Source organism: Mauremys mutica, chromosome 13 (genome assembly GCF_020497125.1).
Source record: "Mauremys mutica isolate MM-2020 ecotype Southern chromosome 13, ASM2049712v1, whole genome shotgun sequence".
In the NCBI taxonomy this organism is placed as follows: domain Eukaryota; kingdom Metazoa; phylum Chordata; order Testudines; family Geoemydidae; genus Mauremys; species Mauremys mutica.
This window is the reverse complement of record NC_059084.1, coordinates 2,654,046-2,675,926: the sequence shown is the minus strand read 5'-3', so window position 1 is coordinate 2,675,926 and position 21,881 is coordinate 2,654,046. Positions and strand designations below refer to the sequence as shown.

Sequence of the window (21,881 nt, the reverse complement as noted above, 5' to 3'; positions counted from 1 at the left end):
TTTTCTAGAAAAGTAAAGTTATTGCTTGGAGAGAGGAATCAACTTCCTGTCTCCTGAGCTGTTTGGGGCCTTTTGGGGGTGGTGCGGGGAGGGGAAAGATCCTGTAACCTAAAGGAAGGGATTTTAATCCCTACATGGACCCCTCTGACTTCTGATATTGGTTCCACTGGGCCCTGCAAACCCAGGAGGTTGTGGGCTTTTGGGACAGAGATAACTTTCCCCAGGCTTTTGGACTATGGTGTTTTGCCTTTTTCTCTCTAGATGTGCTGACACAAACACATTAGCTACTGCCTGAGACTGTATTGCTGGTGTCAGGCTTCGAATGGGGGGTCTCTCTTCTGCAAGTCTCTGATCCAGGAGACTCGTGGGATGCTGCAGGAAGATACACTAGAAACTGTTAGGTGGGCTGGGGCGTACAGAGGGCAATCCAGAGTGAGCCACAACCTCGCGGTGTTAGGAGGTGTGATGGGTGGGAAATGAGAACCATCACTCCTGAGCACTAGCAGAATTGGGATTAGGCTTCTCTGCCTCCAGGGCTCCCCTTTCTCTCTGGCTAATGCCAGGCCAACCCTGCCATGGGTGACTCTGAAAAGCATTGGAATGCAGCCAATTGCACCAAATTGGCATGCTTCCAAAATATACCCAGCAATGGTCCCCTGCAGGCCCCCCTACAAATTGGTTTGAATACTGTCTATAACCTTACAAGACTGTCTCTTGCCGGTTAGAGCCTGGTGACAGTCACAGCCCTGGCTGTGCCACTATTTCAGGAACGTTCAGCAAGTCACTTCGTTGTTCTGTACTTGAGTTTCCCCATCTGTACAGTGGGGATAGGGCAGAGGTGTTGGGACTTAATTTTTGTAATGGGATTTGCAGTCATCTTGGAGGTGCTAGGGAAGTGCATTGAATTCACAGGTGCTGCTGCAGGATTGACCTTCTCTCCATCTCTATTTCAGCCCCATCATGAACAAATTCTTCCCAGCTAACTTCCCCAGCAAACAGTACCAGCTTCTCTTCACACAGGGCTCAGGGGAAAACAAGGAAGGTATGTCTATTTTGCCTGCTTTCTCTTGGGACTTTATTGTTCTACCTTCTTGTTTCCTGCTTCATGTGCTCTTACTGTCCCTCAGCTTGTCAACTTTCAACCCTTCATTGAATCAAAATACTTTGGACTCTCTGCCTCTCATTCCCCACTCCGTGCTGCTAGGGCCTGTTTGGATGTACCCAGTGCTCTTTAGATACTGTGCATTTGCTGTTGGACCTCCGCTTTGGTGTCTCCCTGTCGGCTGCCTTCTGGTCAGATGGAAGATCCCAGTATCAGGGTGCTGCAGAAATGAAACTGATAGAGAATTCATTGTTAATATTTTTATCTAAGGCTTTTAAGTAATCTAGTGCTGTCTACGGTGCTCCTGATCTCCACGCACTGACGGTCTATGCACAAGTAGAATGTTTCACTTAGCAGAAAAAGTACTTACTGCTAGTTAACTGTGTGAATGTGAAAGGCAAAAAGGCATCCACCTCCTGAGACAGCTGTGTGTATACAATCCCAGCAAACCTGAGTTCAGTATCCTTCCTGGCAGCAAGACAATCTGCTGAGGAAGAGTGGCCTGGTTGAAAGGAAAGGTCCGGATTTTCCAAGTTCAGTTCTGAATGCACACCTAACTTGAATGTGGTTACTGTAGAACTGGTCACTTGCACGTGCAGTGTCACTCCGACATTCGTTTGGGAAAGTTGCCACGGTGGTCCTGTGTTGCTCACTTGCTATATATATACACTAGTCACTGCTCTGCCTGTGTGAGTGGGAGGAGGAGTTGTGATGGAATCATGCTGTTATCTTTGTTACAGAAATAGTGAATTATGAGTTTGATTCCAAGGACCTTGTGTGCTTGGCCATGAGCAGCGTCGTTGGAGTCTGGTACCTCCTGAGGAAGGTAAGAAAGGGAACAAAGCAGCAGTGGGATATTCAAACTAGGAAGGGGGAGGAACAGCCCCTAGATCAAACTTGGGAGTCTCTTGGTAATTTGCTTGCCAGGAATAGTCAGTTTGTGCCGCTGGCTGTGCTGAACTAGATCCATCTTCCTGTTGTGTTTGGCCCTTAGCACTGGATTGCAAACAATCTCTTTGGACTGGCGTTCTCTCTCAACGGCGTGGAGCTCCTGCATTTGAACAACGTCAGCACTGGGTGCATCCTGCTTGGGGGCCTCTTCATCTACGATGTGTTCTGGGTAAGCAGGCGCAGCTCGTGGGGGTTGGAGGAGGAGCAATGTCACACCACCCCTGTTCTGTGGGTTGTCTGGCAGAGTTGGCCGTATATGATGTCATGCTAATTTTGGGGAAGGAGGGAATCTTGTAGTCATGGTTTCCAATCAGGTGTATGCTTTCTCCTCTGCCCAGAAGCAAGGGGGGTGGGAGGGAGGGGAAATGACAGAGTCTTTGGCCAAAACTTGGCCCAGCAAATATTCTTCCAATTTATTCACTTAATTCCATAGGGTGGCTCCCGGAGCATGCATCTCTCCAGCGAGAGAAACCTGCTGCATTGCATAATGCAGCTGGCACCAGCACTGCTCTCTGTTTGCTCTAGAATATCTGGTTTTCTCAGCTGATTGTCACGCTGTTCCTACAAGCAGTCTCCAGCCAGACTTCCTGGCTCTGTACAAAGGACTTGTTCTTGCTGCTTGATTTCATGTGTCTCTTCAGCGTTAAACAGTCATTAGTTCAGTGAGAGTCATTCACAATTTGGGATCCAAGGTATTGATTTTACAATAAGGAGAAGATAACTTACTGAACATGCTACAGGTCCCTCTTGTAATGTTGGTGTGAAGTTTTGCTAGAATGTTTGTTAAAGATTTTCCTTAGTCCTGGTGGCTGCTTCAAGGCCCAATCTGCTGGAAAGTCCCTCTGGATACTGTCCTCTCTTTGGCCCTAGCTAGAGCTTTCTGACCTCACTCCTTGATTATACTAGACATTCTAACAGTGATTGCACCATTCTGTCATACTCTTGTCTCTCTGTAGGCTAACTCTTGGATCTCACTGGCCAGGAACTAGTTGGCCTCTGATTTATAGATCTACAGTCGGCTTAATCTAAACTAGACGCCATGAAATGACGAGGAATTGAAGAGTCCTGACAAACACATGTTCAATCAGTCCAACAAAAAGATGTCTATTTAAAATGGACATATTCCTCCAGATAATACAATAAAAATAGATGGCCACAGAGCAAAATACAGTTGTCAGAAGCAATTGTTACACTTCCTATTGAATTCAGTCCTGTTTTAAACTTCCAGACACAAACTATGCATTGTCTGCTAATTGAGGCCAAGTCAGCAGTTTGTACTTTTGCTGAAATGGCTTCATGTGAATTTAGGCCAATGGCAGGCACCATCAATTTGTTCGACTTAATGTATCCTCTCTACACATGCACATCATACATCATTTGGAACCTTATGATGTCTGCTTTAGGATGAGGTATGATATGGAGCTGTCAAGTGGTGCCATTACCATAGAAACAGGGATAAACTGACACCATCATATGTTAGTGACCACTTTCAATATTTGCATTCACTTCTGTTAGTTCAATGTCTCTCTGTATTGTTGTTTTGATGCTTTGAGGTCATAATCTATTATTAGATTTTGGTTTACCCTTTAAACTCATATAGTTATGTAGCAGCCCGTATTGGTACAGGCACAAATAAGGTCTTGTAGAAGCTCAGATGCAAACTGGCCCTTGAAGAATACAGGAAGTAATTCATCATCCACATTTTTCCATCCATGTTGCAATAGTGATTCACTGTCTGGTTTACCTGTGTGCAAGGGCATCCAAATCTTTGTTTGCTAAGATGCTCTTTTGACATGCACTTCAAAACTCTCCTCACATGGTGGGCGTTTGACCAGCGACTTGTCCTTTTTGATGGCTAGATTCAGGCACAAGCAATTCAGATGTGTGGGTCTTCTTTTCTTTCTCACTTCAGACAGCACTGATACCAACCTCCTTGCTGCAGACATCACGGCTTGTCTGTTCTCTCTCCCGGAAGCAGTAAGCTGTCTTTGTTTTAACAACATTAAGCACGGATTTTTTTTCCCCAACACCAAATAGAAATGAGACAGTCACATCCTGTTAATGCAGGTACAGCAGGAGGTATGTTGCAGAAGTCAGGAATGAGTGCATCCCAAATTGCATGCACAAGTATGAAGTGCAACACTTGTCAGTTGTGCTGGTAATGGAGTGTTTCAATCCACATGTTTCTCTCTCTCTGTTCCATTTTCGGAAAGTAGTGAAGAGCAAGTGCTACTGGAAAAATCTCCAGCCAGGAGGGGTGTTTGTGCTGAGTGTTGTCATGCACCCTCAGGTATATTTTGAACCATCTAGTCAGAGGAATATTACAAGTGACTGCTTGCTGAATGCCACATTTAGGCCTTGTCTATACTACAAAGTTTTGTCTGCAAAAGCTGCCTTTGCTGACAAAACAGGGGAGGGATACACACTACAAAGCTGCCTTTGCTGACAAAACAGGGGAGGGATACACACTACAAAGCTGCTTTTGCTGGCAAACCTCTGCTGTTTTGCCGACCATATAAAACCACCTCAACAAGAGGTATAAAGCTTTTTGCGGCAAAGTTAAAGCAACAAAGTGTCAATTTAGACACTGCTGTTTGTTTTGTCGATATAACTGGCTTCCGCCTGTATCCCACAATGCCCGCCGTGACAGCTCTGCTCACTGTTTTGATCTCTCCTACCCTGCGTGCATGTCCCCCTCCCCTTTCAAAGCTCCAGGAAGTATCCGACAGCCCAGTGTGCTGCTCTGTTTGGGGAACAAAGAGCAAAGTTAATGTAGAAGCCTCCTCTTCTGCCCTGCACTAGGAACACAGCGGCAGGCAGGCTGCTGCTTGGGGGCAGGGTGGACTGCTGTGCTGCTTTGCCATTTCTCAGCACGGAGAGCTACAGAACTGCTCAAGATGGCTCCTGGCAGCTGAGGAGGCTGTGGGAGAGCTCAGGGAGTCACTGAGCCATAGGCAGGCAGGCAGTGTGGGCTGCCGGGAGAGCTGCTGTGCAGACTCCAAGCAGTGCCAGGGGATGATGGGGGCGGGGGGGTGTCCTCCCCCTGCCTCAGGATAGGTCGGTCAGCCTGCTGTCTTCCCCGTCAAAGACATACCACTCTTCTCCCCCCACGCGCACGCACACACAGACTCTTCAGTTGAAAAAGCGGCTGACAATCTACTGAGGCATTGCAAACCCTTCCCAAAGCACCATGTGGCCTCTTGCACGGTGGGATAGCTACCCATAGTGCACTGCTGTCTGTGTCCATGCGAGAGCTGTTAGTGTGGATGCACTCTGCTGACACAAGGAGCTAGTGAGGGCATGCAACAGTAATTTTAATTAAAGCGGCTTACCTTATGCTGACAAAACTTTGTAGTGTAGACAGGGCCTTAGAAACTTCTTCCTTGGAGGCACAGGGCATCCATCAATCGCCTGCTCGTTCTTGCATCCCTCCTTAGATCCTGTCCGGTGTTGTCTTTCTGCAGTTTTCACAGAGTTACTGTTGTTGTATCTGTCAAAGACTTCGATGGCAGAATTAGCTTTGTCAGATCCTTTTTGGACCTGCCTCAAGTACTCAGCAGCCAGTTCATCGAAGGTGTGGAATTGGAATGTGCCATCATTTCTATGGCAGCCATGGCACTTCTGATGTACACTGTGGTTTCTCTGTTGCACGCTCTTAACTTACTGATTCTTCCATCTTGAGCTTCCAGTTAATGTCCTAATTCATCTTTGTCTGTTCTTTTCGTTGTATCAGCGTGGAAGAGGGACATAGGTACAGGTCCTATTGGGTGACTAAGAACAGTTGCCATTGAAATATCTCTGCACCTTGCTAAGGACAGGGCTCCATGGAAAACATTTTCTAGCCTGGTTGCTGCTGTGATTATCCCTCCCTGGCCAGACTTAAATTTGGTCATCTTGGCCATGTCAGCAACTGTTTTGATGCCAGATTTCTTGACTGGGCTGAAGAAGCTACGGGTCTCGTTAGAATCAAGTGCACCTCTCATGAATCTGTTTGTTCTTCACCAACATCTGCTGTTTTCAGTAGAGACTTTTTTACATGTGAGGTTACATGTAGTCCGGTAGCTATGTTGGTAAGCACCTCTAGATCAGGTGTTCTCACACAAAAAAATTTTTGGCGCTTCAGAGTGCGGCCACTAACTTTTGCTGGTGGCTGCTCGACAGTTTTTCTTAAAATACTTAATTGACTTTAGGAAAAACAAATATGCACGTGTCTATGTCCAAATCATTGTAATTTATTATGTACATTTTTTTGCAAACTTAATAATAAAAATAACGTACAGTTGTCTCTCTATTCTTTACTGGACCCTAAACAGAATAGAAACACAAATAAGGTGCTTTGCATGTTCTTGTCTTTTTTTTTATTGTTGTTTCTTTTGCTTTTTTCGCTGCATTTTTTAGACTTGCTAGCTAGTAAGTCTGCTTCTGTGAAAAGTGATTTGTATGTTTGCTGCTGTGAAAAGTTATATTAACAGACCAGTTAGCTGGCTGCAAGGCAGTGAAAACTGATATTAACAAATATCACATTTCACAGCAGACTTATTCAGCCCTGGCAAGCCGGGGAACAGATTAAGCCTTGGATGAGGAGGTGGGTAGGGAGGCAGCAGGGGCAATGATGGGGTGGTGAGTCCGGGGATGGAGTCCTGCAGGCAAGGGATGGAGCCTACTGCTGAGTAGCCAAAGCCCCATGGTCAGAGCCCGTGGCAGGATCCCGGTGCCACGTGTCCGGAGCCTGCCGCCCGCCATGCCAGGGCTGAAGCCAGAAGCCTGAGCCCCACTGCACTGGGAAGATGGGAAACTCACACCGGATGTCTGCTCCTCCGGTGTTTGTGGCTCCAAAGGGGGGCAAGCCCCAACCCCTCCTGGCAGCCCCAGGGGAGGGGCTGCTCCTTTCCTCCCCAACCCCCAAATCACCACCCAAGAAGCTGACTGCAAGAAAAGCCCCTGGTGGCCACGTTTGAGAAATGTTGCTCTAGGTGTGATACAGGGTCAAGTGGGTTTGTCATATTATTGTTCACATGGTTGGTAAGAGCTGTAACATGCTCTTCATCTCCCTTCAGTGCAGAGGAAAGGACTTGTTTGTGAGGTTTGTCATCACTACTTCTTGTTAGAAGCTTTTGTATATTCATAATATGAAGCTGTGTATTGTCATCTTTAACACCAATACTGACCTGTGCATAAAGTGTCACTGAATTAAAAAGCTAGTTGCTAGAATATTTCAAAGGCTAGTACTGCATGCATAGGCAACTGCAAATTAAAAACCTTCTACCAGGCAGGCTAAATGCGACTTTGTATTTACAAATGGAAAAGCATTATGTTTATACCTCCCTACTGTGCAGGGCAAACTATGGGCATGCACTCTACTGTTACTGGTTCCCAACCTTCAGCGTGAAACTGGTCTGGTCAGCAAACTTCAATTAAAAATTTTGGAAAACTTCTAATCATAGGGTTGGAAGGGACCTTAGGAGATCATCTAGTCCAACCCTCTGCTTAAAGCACGACCAATCCCCAGACAGATTTTTAAACCAGTTCCCTAAATGAGCTCCTCAAGGATTGAACTCACAGCCCTGGGTTTAGCAGGCCAGCGCTCAAACCACTGAGCTATCCCTCTCCATCCCATTACTTGTATTCTTAATTGTCAAAGTATCTCATGTGATGTGAAAACGGTTCATGTTACTGTATTGCAAAATGTTGATCACCACTTTTGCCACATGCTGAATAGCATAACTTCTGGAAAAAACACCCGTTCAAAACCAATACAGATCTTTTAATACATTGCTGTTTGGTAGTTTTCACCAATAAACACCATAATAAGGTGTTGAAATTAATCTAAACAGTAAACACTCCAGTCATAGTCATGTTAGTGTTTCTGGAACATCCAAAAAATGACTTTCTCATTTTGTGTACCATTGTTTCACCTTGCGTACAAGCTTATGGCACCACTTGACAGTTCCACATAATCCTTCATCTAAATGTACCTAAAATAATCTTTAAAACAAGATATGATGTGGGTGTATGGAGAGCAAGTACTTTAAACTCCAGAAATAAGGCCCTTTTGGGAGAGTTGCTGCACTCCTGTTACTCTGGCTTCACACTCAACTGAATATTGTGATTCTGTGCCTGGTGGGAGCTCAGCTCTGCTGTGACCACAACTGGCTCTGGTGGTGGTAGCTGCAGCTAGGCCGCTGTAATAGAATGGCTTCTTTCGTTATTACTTGGGCCTCTGTTTTCACTTTGGACTGTTTGCTCCTAGGTTTTTGGCACCAACGTGATGGTGACTGTTGCCAAATCATTTGAGGCACCAATAAAACGTGAGTAGATCTTTCCTGTTTTCTGGGAGGACCTGTCCTGTCTCCTGCCCATCACCCTCGCTGCCTGGGCTTTGCGCTCCACCTGGCTTGTTTTACATTCTATTGTGCGTGCCCCTGTTCATGAGTGGATTCTTTCCTGGGCTCCCTCTCTCGGAGTTGGAATCCTACTCCTGCTTACACTCTGCCCATGAGGAATTTGGATCCTCTCGCAGCCATTTGCTCTAGATCTGTATAGGTCTTTCCAGCGTGTCCTGTCACTGGCACACCATGAAGTACAATACACCTGCCAGGCAGGGTAGCATTGGATGTAGGCATTCAGGTCTCTGATGATGGGGCGGGAATATCTGGAGAGACCTGGCCCAGCCAGTGAAGGGGGTCAGTACAAAGCCTTTAAGCTGGAAATCCTGGGTACTCAGGGTCACCTCAGAAGTATGAAGTGAGTTTCAACAGCCACTGAACAAGGCAGGTGCATCAGACACGGGATCTGAAAAGCACCTGAAGCCATGGAATCTGAAGTATTCTGGGGTGTTGGTAGATGCACCACAGTTCAGGCTGCATGGGGATTTGCATGTAAAGCTGGAATAGAATCTTAGAATATCAGGGTTGGAAGAGACCTCAGGAGGTATCTAGTCCAACCCCCTGCTCCAAGCAGGACCAATCCCCAACTAAATCATCCCAGCCAGGGCTTTGTCAAGCCGGGCCTTAAAAACCTCTAAGGATGGAGATTCCACCACCTCCCTAGGTAACCCATTCCAGTGCTTCACCACCCTCCTAGTGAAATAGTGTTTCCTAATATCCAACCTAAACCTCCCCCACTGCAACTTGAGACCGTTGCTCCTTGTTCTGTCATCTGCTACCACTGAGAACAGCCGAGCTCCATCGTCTTTGGAACCCCCTCCCCGCCCTTTCAGGTAGTTGAAGGCTGCTATCAAATTCCCCCTCACGATTCTCTTCTGCAGATTAAATAATCCCAGTTCCCTCAGCCTCCCCTCATAAATCATGTGCCTCAGCCCCCTAATAATTTTCATTGCCTTCCGCTGGACACTCTCCAATTTGTCCACGTCCTTTCTGTAGTGGGGGGCCCAAAACTGGACATAATACTCCAGATGTGGCCTCACCAGTGCTGAATAGAGGGGAATAATCACTTCCCTCGATCTGCTGGCAATGCTTCTACTAATGCAGCCCAATATGCCATTGGCCTTCTTGGCAACAAGGGCACACTTGTCTCATAGAATCCCTCTTAGTCTCCAGATTTTGCTGGGTGAGTTGAGGTACCACTGTTGTGGCCCCATGTGGCAGGTAGGAGTTTAGACAGCTTACAGTCCTTTTTCCTTTGTAGAGAGGTGAAATCTGTAATGTAGATCTCCTGTCTTATTTTAGTAAAGTCTGTTTGTGTGGAAGGTTGTTATTTTATGAGTCTCCAGGTTGGAGAGCTCTTTTTTTGATGTTTTCCTGTTTGCTGTATAGGATGCTGATCAGGTGGTTCCTCAGTTTCTTTGATAGAGTATGGCATAATCTCTCACTGTGGTCTGTGCAGTATGTTGATAGCAGTGGATTTTTCACCTTCAGTCCATTTGGTATGATGTCCATCCGTTTGCATTTGGAAAGGAAGATGATATCTGTCTGTACTTGTGCAAGTTTCTTCATGAGGTTGATGGATTTCCACTCCATACGGCTAAATGCAGTGCCTTGCATGGTGTCAAGTATCAGAGGGGTGGCCGTGTTAGTCTGGATCTGTAAAAAGCAACAAAGAGTCCTGTGGCACCTTATAGACTAACTGACATATTGGAGGATAAACTTTCATGGGTGAATACCCACTTCATCAGATGCATGTAGACTTGTCCACAAATTTGACCCGCTCAAAGAATTCTAATTGATTGAGGCATGAGTTCTCTTTACAAAAGCTGTGTTGACTCTTTCCCAACATATTGTGTTCATCTCTGTGTCTGATCATTCTGTTCTTTACTATAGTTGCAACCAATTTGCCTGGTATTGACCAGGTGAGCTTAACTTCTGTAATTGCCAGGATTGCTGCTGGGGTCTTTTTAAAAAATTGGCATGACATTAGCTATCCTCCAGTCATCTGGTACAGAGGCTGATTTAAACAATACATTACGTACCACAATTAGTAGTTCTGCAGTTTCACCTTTGAATTACTTCAGAACTCTTGGGTGAATCCCATCTGGTCCTGGTGACTTATGACTGTTTAATTTATCAGTTTGTTCCAAAACCTCCTCTAGTGACACCTCCAGTTCCTCCAGACATCAGTTCCTCAGATTTGTCACCTAAAAAGAATGACTCACGTGTGGGAATCTCGCTTGCACCTTTGGCAGTGAAGACTGATGCAAAGGATTCATTTAGCTTCTCTTGAGTGCTCCTTTAGTACTTTGATCATCCACTGGCCCCACTGGATGCTTGGCAGACTTATTGCCTCTGATGTACTTAAAAAAAATTGCTGTTAGTTTGTCTCTCTTTTGCTAGTTGCTTTTTGAATTATTTTTTGGCCTGCCCAATTATGCTTGACTTGCCAGAGTTTACACTCCTTTCTATTTTCCTCAGTAAGATTGGACTTGCAGTTTTTAAAGGAGGTCTTTTTATTGTTTAGCCATGGTGGTGTATTTTGGCTCTCTTACTTTTTTCGTTTATTTAGTTTTATATATTTTGAGCCTCCTATTACAGTATCTTTTAAAAAGTTTCCATGCAGCTTGCAGGCATTTCACTCTTGTGACTGTTCTTTTTAATTTCCATGTAACTAGCCTGATCGTTTTCATGCAGTTCCTCTTTTTGAAGTGAAATGCTACTGTGGTGTGTTCCCCCCCACCCCCTCCAAGGATGTTCTGGTTGCTGTTACTGAGCAGTTCACCTCTTGGACCAGACCGTGTGCACTGCTTAGGACTAAATCAAGAATTGCCCCTCCCCTTGTGCGTTCCAGAACTAGCTGCTAGAAATTTGATCTCTGCATCCTGTCCTGAGGTGATGTGTTCCCAGTCAATACGGGGTTAGCTGAAATCCCCATTATTATTGGGGTTTCTGTTTTTGTAGCCTCTTGAATCTCCGAGAGTCACCATCACCATCCTGGTCAGGTGGTCGGTACTATATGCCTACTGCTATGCTCTTATTAGACACGCAGGGAATTTCTGTAGTGAGTCTGTGGGACTGTTGGATTCATATCAGATTTTTACCAGATTTTTTCTCTGCTTTCACATATAGTGAAAGAACCATGCTGCACCTTTTCCCTGAGTCGCCTGTTTCTTTGGGTTCCTTTAGCTAAACAGCCCACCCACTCCAGACAACCCTGCCATGCATTCCTATCGCATCTTGGGCACGGGTCACTCTGAACTGTTGGCCCCCTGTGGCCTGGATGGCTACAGGCTGTTCATGATGCTCCATCCGCTGCCTTCTTACCCATCTCCCTGCCCCCTCCCGCCATGTCCTCCCCTGCTTCTAATACCGGGTAGAGAGATGGGACAGCTCAGCTTGTGAAATGTCTTGAACTGAAACTATTGGCTCCTCTCCAGAGACGGCAGCTTCTGCAAACCACCTGAGCAGGACTATTGGACTCATCTCCAGCTGGGGGACCCAGAGCCGGATGCCTGGAGGCTTCCCACCTCCTTCTTTCTTTGCCCCCTCACTGTGATCTTCCCCCAAGTTGGCGCCACACAGCACTGCTGCCTGCGAGATGGGGGAAGTCAAGACAGCCTCCCCAAAGGAAGCTCTGAATGTCCTGATACCGCTGCTTCCCCAGCTCACCGGGAGGAGCCCAGAAGAATTGCATGTAGATGGGGCATGTGTCTCCCCATTCACCTGCTGTGGGTGTTGGCTCGCGAGCGTGTCATGTGAATGGGATTTGAATGATTTATCTCCTTGTTCCCTTGCTTTCCAGGGCCTGCAGTGGGGGGATATGCAGTATGTTGATGCAGCTTTGTGGCAATAAGAATAGATTGAGTTTGGAGAGAGAGCTCTCACCTGTAGATCTTTCCATCCCTGTACGTATGCACACCTGCTGCTAATCTCCAGCCAAGGCATCAGCTTGGGTTTGTGCTTTTAAACCTGAGCTCTTCTCCTGTGTAATGCTCCCTCTCTGCTTTTCCAGTGGTTTTCCCCCAGGATCTGCTGGAGAAGGGGCTGGAGGCTGACAACTTTGCCATGTTGGGTCTTGGAGATGTCGTAATTCCAGGTAAAGATGAATGGAAGGTGTGTTAGTGTTACTCAGCCAAGGATACGATTTTGGTGCCTGGACTCTGGCCTGCTGGGGCCTGGGTGTGGAGTGTATACTACAAATCCAGCTGAATGGCTGCAGGTCACCAAGGAATCCTCTGCATAAGAGCTGGATGAGGACAAAGTCTCGTGGTTCTGAAGTGGGGGGAGCCCAGAATGGAGGCTGTTAAAGGGAGATTGGAGAAGCCCTTGGCTTTTGGGGAGCCTGAAGCTGGGAGCAGGAAAGGGAGCAAGGAGAGGGGAAGGCATATGGGAAAGGTTGTAGAGGGAAGCCAGGTGTTAGCATTGGAGCTGTCATGATAGCTGTGGAGTTTGTTTGCCATGCTGATCTGCAGCAAGGCCATTGCCAATCCTAGCGCCAGATGGCTCCGTTACATGCATTCATATAGCGCCTGCTGCAGGCTCGCAGCCTGGGGCTGCCGGGAGCTCTTCAAGTCAGCTGGGAGCTGGAGCTGGCTGGCCTGGGCTGCGCTTGTTGGGAGCGCTGATGCAGGGATATGCTGCCATTTTGCTGCCGCCCCCCTCTCAGGGTTTGGACTCTCAGGAGATCCCTTTCCCTCCCGACTGCTACCGTGGGCCCCTAGGGAAGGAACTGGTGGGAGCAGATGGGCTTAGAAGCATTTTAGACTGAAAAGTGTTCTCTGAAGGGGAGGGCTTCTGGCAGCACAGCTAGTGGTGCTCACAGATGTGCTGGGCCTTGTCGTCTAATCTAGCTCTAGTGTGCGGCAGGTACGTCAGGCCTCCCTTCCTGGCTAGAGCCAGGGAAATGTTCCTTAAGGCATGTGCTCGTGTGCTGCCCAGCATGGTGATGGAGACAGCAGCACTTGGTCACCAGTTTGAATTCCAGGCTAGGGACCACTTGTCTGAAGGGAAGTGGGGTGAGCATGTGGGTTCAGATGCGTTCCCTCTCGTGGCTTGCTCTGCCCTGTGCCCCAGCATAGTGCCCCTGTATTTACTCCCCTGATCTTCAGTGCCTCTCCCTCCTGCCGTTTCCCTCTGCAGCGAGGGGTTGGGGTTGGGTGCTCAGCAGCAGGGGCTCTCAACCTGTCCAGAGCACTGTACCCCTTTCAGGAGTGGGATTTGTCTTGAATACCCCCAAGTTGCACCTCATTTAAACTACCTGCTTACAAAATCAGCCATAAGGATACAAAAGTGGTCTCAGCCACTATTACGGAGAAATGGCTGGCTTTCTCATTGTTACCGTCGAATTATAAAATCATTTGGAATATAAATACTGTACTTACATTTCCGTATGTAGAGCAGTATAAACAAGTTATTGTATGAAATTTTAGTTTGTACTGACTTGGCTAGTGCTTTTTATGTAGCGAAGATGAGTTGAGGTACCCCCTGGCCGTGTACCCCCAGGGTACATGTGCCTTGGTTGAGAACCGCTGCTTTACAATACCAAGGGAGTCAGGAATTGTTTCGCTAGAACTGGACCAATATTGAATTCAGCCACAAGGGGGTGCTGTGGTCCCAAATGTGTTTGTGGCCGTGGCCAAGTACAAAATCATCTCCTCACTCTGCATTCAGCACCAGCTGTCAGATCGGTGATCTCTCCATCCCGTTCTCTAACTCTGTGTTTCTGCCCCTCAGGGATCTTCATTGCTCTGCTGCTGCGTTTTGACATCAGGTGAGCTGTGCCTCTAGGAGCATGTCTACAGGACAGCTTTGTTTTGCACTGCGTTTGTGTAAGTTGCCCCAGAGTGCTTTGCTGAACTAGACGAGGAAGGCCAGGGTGGCCAGCTGTCTCTTGCTGAGCCTTGAGATGAGGAAGCTTTGACAGGAGGCCACGGGGTTAGTCTAGAAAGCAGCAGAACAAAGGAGAAGGCAACAGTCGTTGTGAGTGAAAAGAGCCTGGTGCTGAACAAGCCCAGAAAGATCAGGTCTGTGAGCTAGGCTGGGGAAAGTCCATGGGCAGGGGGCGGTCACTTGTGATCTGGGCCATGAAATGACTGGGGCCCTGTCCTGTTGTTTGACCCTGGAAACTGCTGCGTTTGTGCGCGTGAGAGCAGCATCCCGCGCATGCTGGGACTGGAGGAAGAGCAAAGAGGAGACAGCTGTGGTGGAGCTGGGAGAAGTGGAAGCGAGGCAGCAGCGTGTGGTTGGGCACATGGAGACGGGAAGAGGAGCGCTCAGGGCCACTGTTGCCGATGGTGTAGGCCAGTGGGAAGCTGGGAGTCGTCCTGTCACACCCAAGAAGCACTTCTCCGGACGCGTGACCCATTGTCTGTGCGCATCTGTTGCCAGGGCTGTTTTCACATGTGTAGGGAAAGCAGGGCCTTCCCACACGGCGTTCGGCCTGCCTCTGGGACTCGAGTTCTCAGCGCTCACCTTGCGGCCCTTGGAAGATGGGCAGCTGAACATGCCTCCCTCAGGTTCCCACTCCTGCTCAAACGCTCCACTTTCCATATGGATCATGGATCTGTGCTGGCTTTGTGCAGGACTGGAAGTGCTGTGGGTGCTTCTGCCTGCAGCTGCTGCCCTGGCCTGACCTGCAGTAAAACAGCTGCCCAGCCGGGGAATGGGTGCAGGGAGATACAGGTGAAGAGCTGCTCCCTTGGTGGAGGGCTTCTCATTGCAGCTTCCTCACTCACGTTAATGGGGTACGGCTGCTGGGCACTTCTTGTGTTTATTGGGTAAGGACTGGGGGTTCCAGGATCCTTCCAGAGACCTCGTGTCATGGCAACCTCCCCTCCAGGACTGGACTGTGCTCTCACCAGATCCTCTGCACCACTCTGAGCACAGGCAGGAGGGGCTGCTCAGGAGCAACGGTGCCGACGGTCTCTGCCAGCCTGGATGTCAGTCTCCTGTGTGGATGTGTTGCCACTAGATTGTAGGCCAGCTGCAGATCTGTCCTGATACAGCTCCCAAAGTCCATAAGCTGGAGTGGTCTGGGGATTGGCACTCTCAGGGCCCCTGTTAATCCTGCTCTCTTCCCTCCCCTGTAGTTTAAAGAAGAACACGCACACGTACTTCTACACCAGCTTTGTGGCATACATCTTTGGACTGGGCCTGACCATCTTCATCATGCACATCTTCAAACATGCCCAGGTAAGCCTGCTGTCCAACTGGCCTCGCCTCATGCTGTCAGAGGAGCTGCAAAAGTGCAGTGTTGGCCACAAGACCAAGCTGTGTTTGTGCGGCGAGGATCTGTAAAACATGCCTTCCACTGCACGGAGTTTGCAGTCCCTGGCCATCAAGGGCTGGCAAATCCCCCGTCTTCTGTGCCCTGCCCATTACTGCTCTGCTAACTCCTGAGTCTCAGGCAGCCACGTGCAGCAGCAGGCTGGGGAAGCTTGGTCAGGACCTGCGTTACAATCAGGGTGACAGTGCCGCTTGGGGGCAGAGAATCGACTCTGTATCTGAGCTGAGATTGTGTGGTGACCCCCTGAGATGCTATCGCAGCAAGCGATGCTAGACACAGCCGCTCCGCTTTGCCTTTTCATATTGGGGGTGTGCGCTTCGTACCAGAGTGGAGCACCTGGCTGGGGAGAGACTGCATGAAATGCAAAGGTTACTGGGGCCTGCCCCTCGGAGTGCTATCCGTTCACTGCTTCTAGCACGGCAGAGCCTCATGCATCTGCAAGCCTGGCTGCTAAGCTCCTCCTGCAGGGTGTGTCCTGCCAGAGTGACGCAGGAGGCAGCCAGGCCAGCAGGGTTTTCAGCTCCCGGGGGAAGTGTGCATTGACAAATTGTCTCCAGTTGTAAATTGGGCAAACTGGCTCTGGGATTCCCAGGCACTAAAGGTGGAGCCTGCTGCAGGCATCTCTAGTATAACTGCACTTTACTGTCTGCTGGAGGGAGGAGGGGGGTGGTTCTCCCTGGCCTTGCGACTCCATCGTGTCAGTGGGGAGCTCTGCTGGGGTGCTGAGAACAGCCTGCTCCTTAGTAACGGGGAGCATCGGCATGTTCTCCTGGGCTCGTCTCTGGATCGCAAGAGCAGGTGCAAGCGCAGCAGAAATACCCGGCTAGTTTTAATGCTTCCCAGCTGCCCCCTGCAGGGGAGGAAGGAATGAACAAGATGTGGAAACTATGGGCGAGTGTGGCAGCCGCTGTGCCCTCAGCACACAACTCCGCTAGCCTGGGGCAGTGGGCTGCTCTGGGGGGGTGGAGGTGGTCAGTACTTGGGGGTTCTCCACTGTATCCCCAAATCATTAGTCCCCATCTAGGTGGGTGCTAGACAAGCAGACGGGACCTTGGCTATCAAAGTCAGCACCTGTAAAGTGTCACCTGCCCCTTCCTGGAAGTGCTCTGTGCTGGGCCAGAGTGTGGGACTTCTGCTCACGTTCTTACCCTGGTGCCAGGGTATGTTGGGACTCAACGCTTACAGATTTCTGGAGCATAAAGGAAAGCTCTGACGCTGAGCCCTAGCCCTGAGCCATGCCCAGCATTCACTCGTGTGTGACTTACTCCGTAATCTGGGGCCTGAGACCAGCCGTGAACCCGAGACGAGCCAGCCCCGTTCCTCCCCAAGGGCCTTTGCTGCAGGCCGTGTTGGTTCTTTCGGCTGTTGGATGCAGTAATTGCCTCTTTTTCCTCCCCCTCAGCCAGCCCTGCTGTACCTGGTCCCTGCCTGCATTGGGTTCCCTCTCCTCGTGGCCTTGGTGAAGGGAGAAATAACCGAAATGTTCAGGTAAGTCAGCCTCTGGCACGGCTCCCTAGCCGGCAGTGCTGGGAGTGCCTGAAAGGTGCAGGTGTTCCCATGCTGGGGCGCAGGCAAACGGACGAGTGCATCTGGGCATGCTGTGGGCGCGTGGGCGTGTGTACGGGTGGAGGGAGCGAATCTGTGTTCATACACGTTTCCCTGGAGCGTTCCTCCTCTAGCCCAGTCCCTACCCTCCTCCCGGGTAACTGTGTGGGAGCGCCAGGGCTGGGACACAGGTGAGGCCTCTGGTATCGCTCTGCACCGTGAACTCTGACTCACTCTTCCGCTGAGCTGGGGTGAAGTCAGAGGGTGGGCCTGCACACCTGGCTCGTCAGCACCCAGGAGCTGTTGCAGTGCACGCTGGGGGAAGGGAGCAGAGCCAGCCCCGCCTGGAGAGGTAATGGCAGGCTTCATCATCACGGGTGCCACGAGGCCTGTTGAATCGTCACCCGGAGCAGGTCCTAGCTACGTAGCCATCTTCTCTGTGCTACTCCCACCCCCAGCTCTGCGGAGGGGGCGCTTCTAGCCCTGCTGGCCAGCAACTGGAGGCGCCCTTCAGTCTGGCTCCAGCACCTTCTGCCTGGCCTGTCCCCGACAGGGGGGTCCTGTACCCTCCCAGCCACAATGGAGCCCTGTAAGTTCCTCCCCAGAGCTGGCGTCCCTCTCACATGTCACAGGAGAACTTGGACAGTTCGGCACATGGAAACACGAGCTCCTTGCATTGTGACCTCCGTCTGCTCAGAGGGGGCCTGTGGCTCCGGGTCTGGCAGCTGGCCTGAACCCACTGGGCTGACACAGAATTGATCAGAAACGAATGGGGGCAAAAGTGTGTTGGAGTAAAGGGGCGAGTTGTCATTCACCTGCTGGATGCCAGCGGAACCAGTCTTCCCCTCCCCATCTCCTAGCCCAGGGAATGCTACTGTGCGTCTTCCCCATTGTGGCTCTTCGCTGGGACTGCTCCCCTCTTCCCAGTCCCTTCAGCACCTGCCTGCTCTTTGATGTTTGCTTCTGACAGTCGCTGCTGCAGGCACTGTGTGTTCTGGCTTCATCCTTCCTGTGCACCTGGTATCCTGCAGCCACTTTTCACACACGCCTGTGACTCACCAGCCTGCTGCAGCATCCCCTCCCGTGCTAGAGACGGCTCTGGTGAGAGACAAGCTGCTTGTACACGCGGTATTTGAACAAGGAGCTCGTGGACTCGTGTGGCAGAGCGAGAAGGGTTAATGTTCCGGAGCGCTGGGCCGGCATGGACGCCGCGCATAGCTCTTACCCCGGTGTGGTTCTCGATTGTTAGCAAGCCCCCCTTAGAACTAACGTGATAGGAAAGAGCGATACCCTCCTAGCATCTGAGAGGCGGACGCAGCATTCTGCATCTCCGGGAGTCGCTGTCTTGCAGAGACCGCGGGGGTTGGATGTCTTAAGAAAGTTTCTGGGGTCCAGCATCTCTTGAAACTGCTCCAGTATTTGGAGGCGGAAATGGAACTTGATAGAGCTCCTGTGCCTGGAGGGACGGAAGCCTCCCCACCCTAGGAATTCCACCAGGTGGAGGATCCTAGGTTGCTTTGATGCAGCCTGTGTTCCTGTGAGCGCTGAAAGTCTGTGATTTGAGATGGGGAACTGCTCCATGTGTCTCCATCAGCCACCTGTGCTGCTGGCAGCCCACCTTAGTCTGAGGATGGTCCCTGGCCCAGCTCTCGGCCCGCAGTCCCTTGCGGTTTGCAGTGTGTATTGAACGTGGAGGAGCTTACAGGTTTTGGACAGAGCACCAGGTGCCCAAACAGTAGAATTGCTGCCCAGTGCAGCGGTATTTTCAATGGCCGGGCAATTGTAAGCACGCTGCTGGGCTTCACAGAACCAGTGCCAGGCTGCCTGCTGTGCCTGGCTACGGAGGGGATTGGTGGGGCAGCCAGGAAGACGTGGGAGAAGAAGCTGGGGGAACAGTTAGATATATGGGCTCTGGCGGGGGGGTGGAATGCAGACTGGAGCAACTCTCTGGGGTTTGTGTCCCTGCAGAGCCCCCTTAGGCAGGTCCCCAACCTCCCAACTCCCTTAGTGCTTTGAACTAATCCCAGGAAATCCGATAGCCAGCACGCCCAGAGGAGCTTTTGCACGTATTGGTCTGCTGCCTCCCAGAGGCCTCTGGGCCTGGCCCTACCCTGGGTGCAGTTCTGTGCGCTGGTGCCCGATTCTGTTCTCCTGCCGGGCCCTGTCCATTTGCTGTCCGTGGTCCCACTGCAGGTACGGCCATGCCATAGACCTCGGCCCCTCATACAGCTGCACTCGTGTAGGCTTGCGCCCCCCGGGCTTACATGACGTACACAGCGGTGTGAGCCCCCCAACTCATCCCAGTGCTGGGGCCGGAAGTGCGGGTTAAGAGACGGCAGGCAGGCTTTGCAGGGCAGAGGGTTTGCAGACATATCACTCAAAGCGATTCTTATTCCTTTCTTTCTCTCCCTTCTATCCCATTCCTTCTTGTCCCCTTCCTGCTTCCTGTCTTTCCTGCAGCTATGAATCCTCTGCTGAAATCTTGCCACACACACCAAGACTTACCCACTTCCCAACCGTGTCGGGTTCTCCGGCCAGCCTTGCCGATTCCATGCAGCAGAAACTGTCCTGTCCCCGCCGACGCCGGCAGCAAAGCCCCAGCGCCATGTAGCAATCGCACCCGATGCCCTTTCTTTGTCTATCTCTGTCTCTGGCCAGGTAGGGTCTCTCCAGTTCTGTCAAACTCCTTACCAGCTCCACGGTGTCTGGCTTGTGCTGTGGCCATCTGCCTTGCTGCGCTGGGCTGGGCTCACTCTTTCCTCCTTTGAACTGATGCCCCTCCGCTGATGGGTCCCAGCACTAAGTGCCAGAGCACCTTCAAGCCACCCGCTGCCCAGTCCGAACCCAGCTCGTGAGCCCAGTGCACAGGCTCCAGAATAGCGCCCCCAAGGATCACGTGCCTGGGGCGGCTGGAGCAGGTGTCGTTAGCTCAGAGGTGTCCGAGGCGTGGGTGGCAGCATTGCACGTGTTCAGCTCTCCACCGTCTGCCTGAAGGCCTTGCTGCCAGGTTCTCCTCTGATTGCCCCTGCAGCTCCTAATGTCGCTAGTGTGGGGCTTCTCCTGAACGGCCGAGTCTGCTGAGGGACTAGCCTCTGCGTACGCTCTTCCCTTCAGACAGCCAGAGCCAGCCACCCGAAAGAAGAAACAACCTAAATCTGCCTTACTGAATAGCCTGCCTCCCGGCTGCTGGCTTCCCTGAGGTCACTTGTCCCAGGCACTCGTGCTCTTCACAGCCTGGCCCTTCTGGCCTCGTGAAAATGCCAGGGCCACACTGTACAGGGGGCAGTGTCGAGGGGCAATGCTTTTATTCAGGATGCCTGAATGTTCTGCGTGGCGCTGGGAGCCAGCGCTCAGATCCATGTGCCGCCTACACAAGCCAGGGCTGGCTTGAGCTGAATTCTCAGTCACTTGACCGGGCGGGGTTTCCATCGGCGTGCGTGCTCAGTGGGCCGACCGGAGCCTGTGTTAGTGTATCTGCGTGTGCGCCTTGCTGCCCTAGTGAAATCCTCTCTTCTCGGTTTGGAATGTATATTTGGGATGGGGAGGGAAGGCTGTCTGTGGTGGGGGAGGGAGGCACGACAGTGCATCTTGCGTTGTCTTCAGGATGGCCGTTGTCAGCCTCCCCTCTCCCAGTGACTTCAGCTGCATCCAGTGTCTGGCGCTGTAACACTGCAGTGACGGTGGGAGCTGTTCTCCCCACCTGCGTGGAGTCCTGCTCTGTGTGAACTGTAGCCCAGTGATCTGCACTGCTGGGGCGGGCTGGAAAGCTCCACTCTGTGCAGCTGGCTGCCTTGGTCCTGATCCATACTTTCCCCACCCACTGTCACCCAAAGCAGAGGCACTGACTTTCCTAGGAACTGCAGCTGCTTAACTCCCAACACCCTCCCCTTCTCTTGCCCTCAGCTATGAGGAGAATTCCATGCCAAAGGAGGAGCCTGGGGACTCCAAAGACGCAAGGATGGAAACGGATAAAAAAGAGAAGTGACCTTGCACGTCTGGGCCAGGATGGGCGTGTCGGGACCAGGCCAGGTTGGGATCCAGGCGCCATCGCAAGGGATAAAGAGAAAAAGACCAATTGTGTATCAGCATCGTGGGGGGGGTGTGTGTGTGTGTGTCGGGATGGGAGAATCTCTGTAAGCCACATCTCTGTCTGAAGTCCTTCTGCCATCCCGCCGTTCCACCTGGGGCCTGTCCACGGCCACACAGTGCTTTGGGCAGCCACGCTCCCTTCTTTGATTTCATGTTTTTGTCATCTCCAAAAAGGGGAGGGGGAAAACCAAGGGGCTGGTTTTTAAATTTTGTATTGTGGATTCGCTTTCTCTCTCATTAAACCATCTCAAAGGACGGAGGTGCTGTCTGGGTCTGGTCCTTGGTGCTAAGTGGGTGGGGGAGCTCCCCTCTCCCTTTGGGCCCCAGCGGGGAGAACACTCATTACCCCAGAGCAGCGGAACGGGGGTCGCCTGGCCCCCTCTCTGGGTGCAGTCCTGCCTGGAGTGTGTTCAGTGCAGATGAGGTTAATGACTTCCAAGCTATAAAGTGATCTCCAGCATCACTGCCTAGTGGGCGGGGGGGTGCCTGGGAAGGTGCTTTTCTCTGAGAACTCCGGTCC

The 21,881-nt window shown here is 50.8% G+C and overlaps 1 protein-coding gene across 6 annotated transcripts in view; it reads left to right on the top strand.

Annotated features, from left to right (window-relative positions):
* HM13 (histocompatibility minor 13) overlaps positions 1-21,616 on the top strand; it is a 30,503-nt gene extending 8,887 nt beyond the window's left edge. For 5 of the 6 annotated variants that reach the window (XM_044985575.1, XM_044985574.1, XM_044985576.1 and 2 more), the window contains 10 exons: positions 954-1,042; positions 1,843-1,928; positions 2,097-2,222; positions 8,304-8,361; positions 12,455-12,538; positions 14,176-14,212; positions 15,531-15,633; positions 17,130-17,215; positions 19,733-19,930; positions 21,176-21,616. In XM_044985575.1, coding sequence (XP_044841510.1) covers positions 954-1,042; positions 1,843-1,928; positions 2,097-2,222; positions 8,304-8,361; positions 12,455-12,538; positions 14,176-14,212; positions 15,531-15,633; positions 17,130-17,215; positions 19,733-19,883 — 820 coding nt within the window. In that variant the 3' untranslated portion in view covers positions 19,884-19,930; positions 21,176-21,616. The remainder of the gene's footprint in view (positions 1-953; positions 1,043-1,842; positions 1,929-2,096; positions 2,223-8,303; positions 8,362-12,454; positions 12,539-14,175; positions 14,213-15,530; positions 15,634-17,129; positions 17,216-19,732; positions 19,931-21,175) is intronic. The other variant, XM_044985573.1, reaches the window with a different exon arrangement.
* The last annotated feature ends 265 nt before the right edge of the window (positions 21,617-21,881 follow it).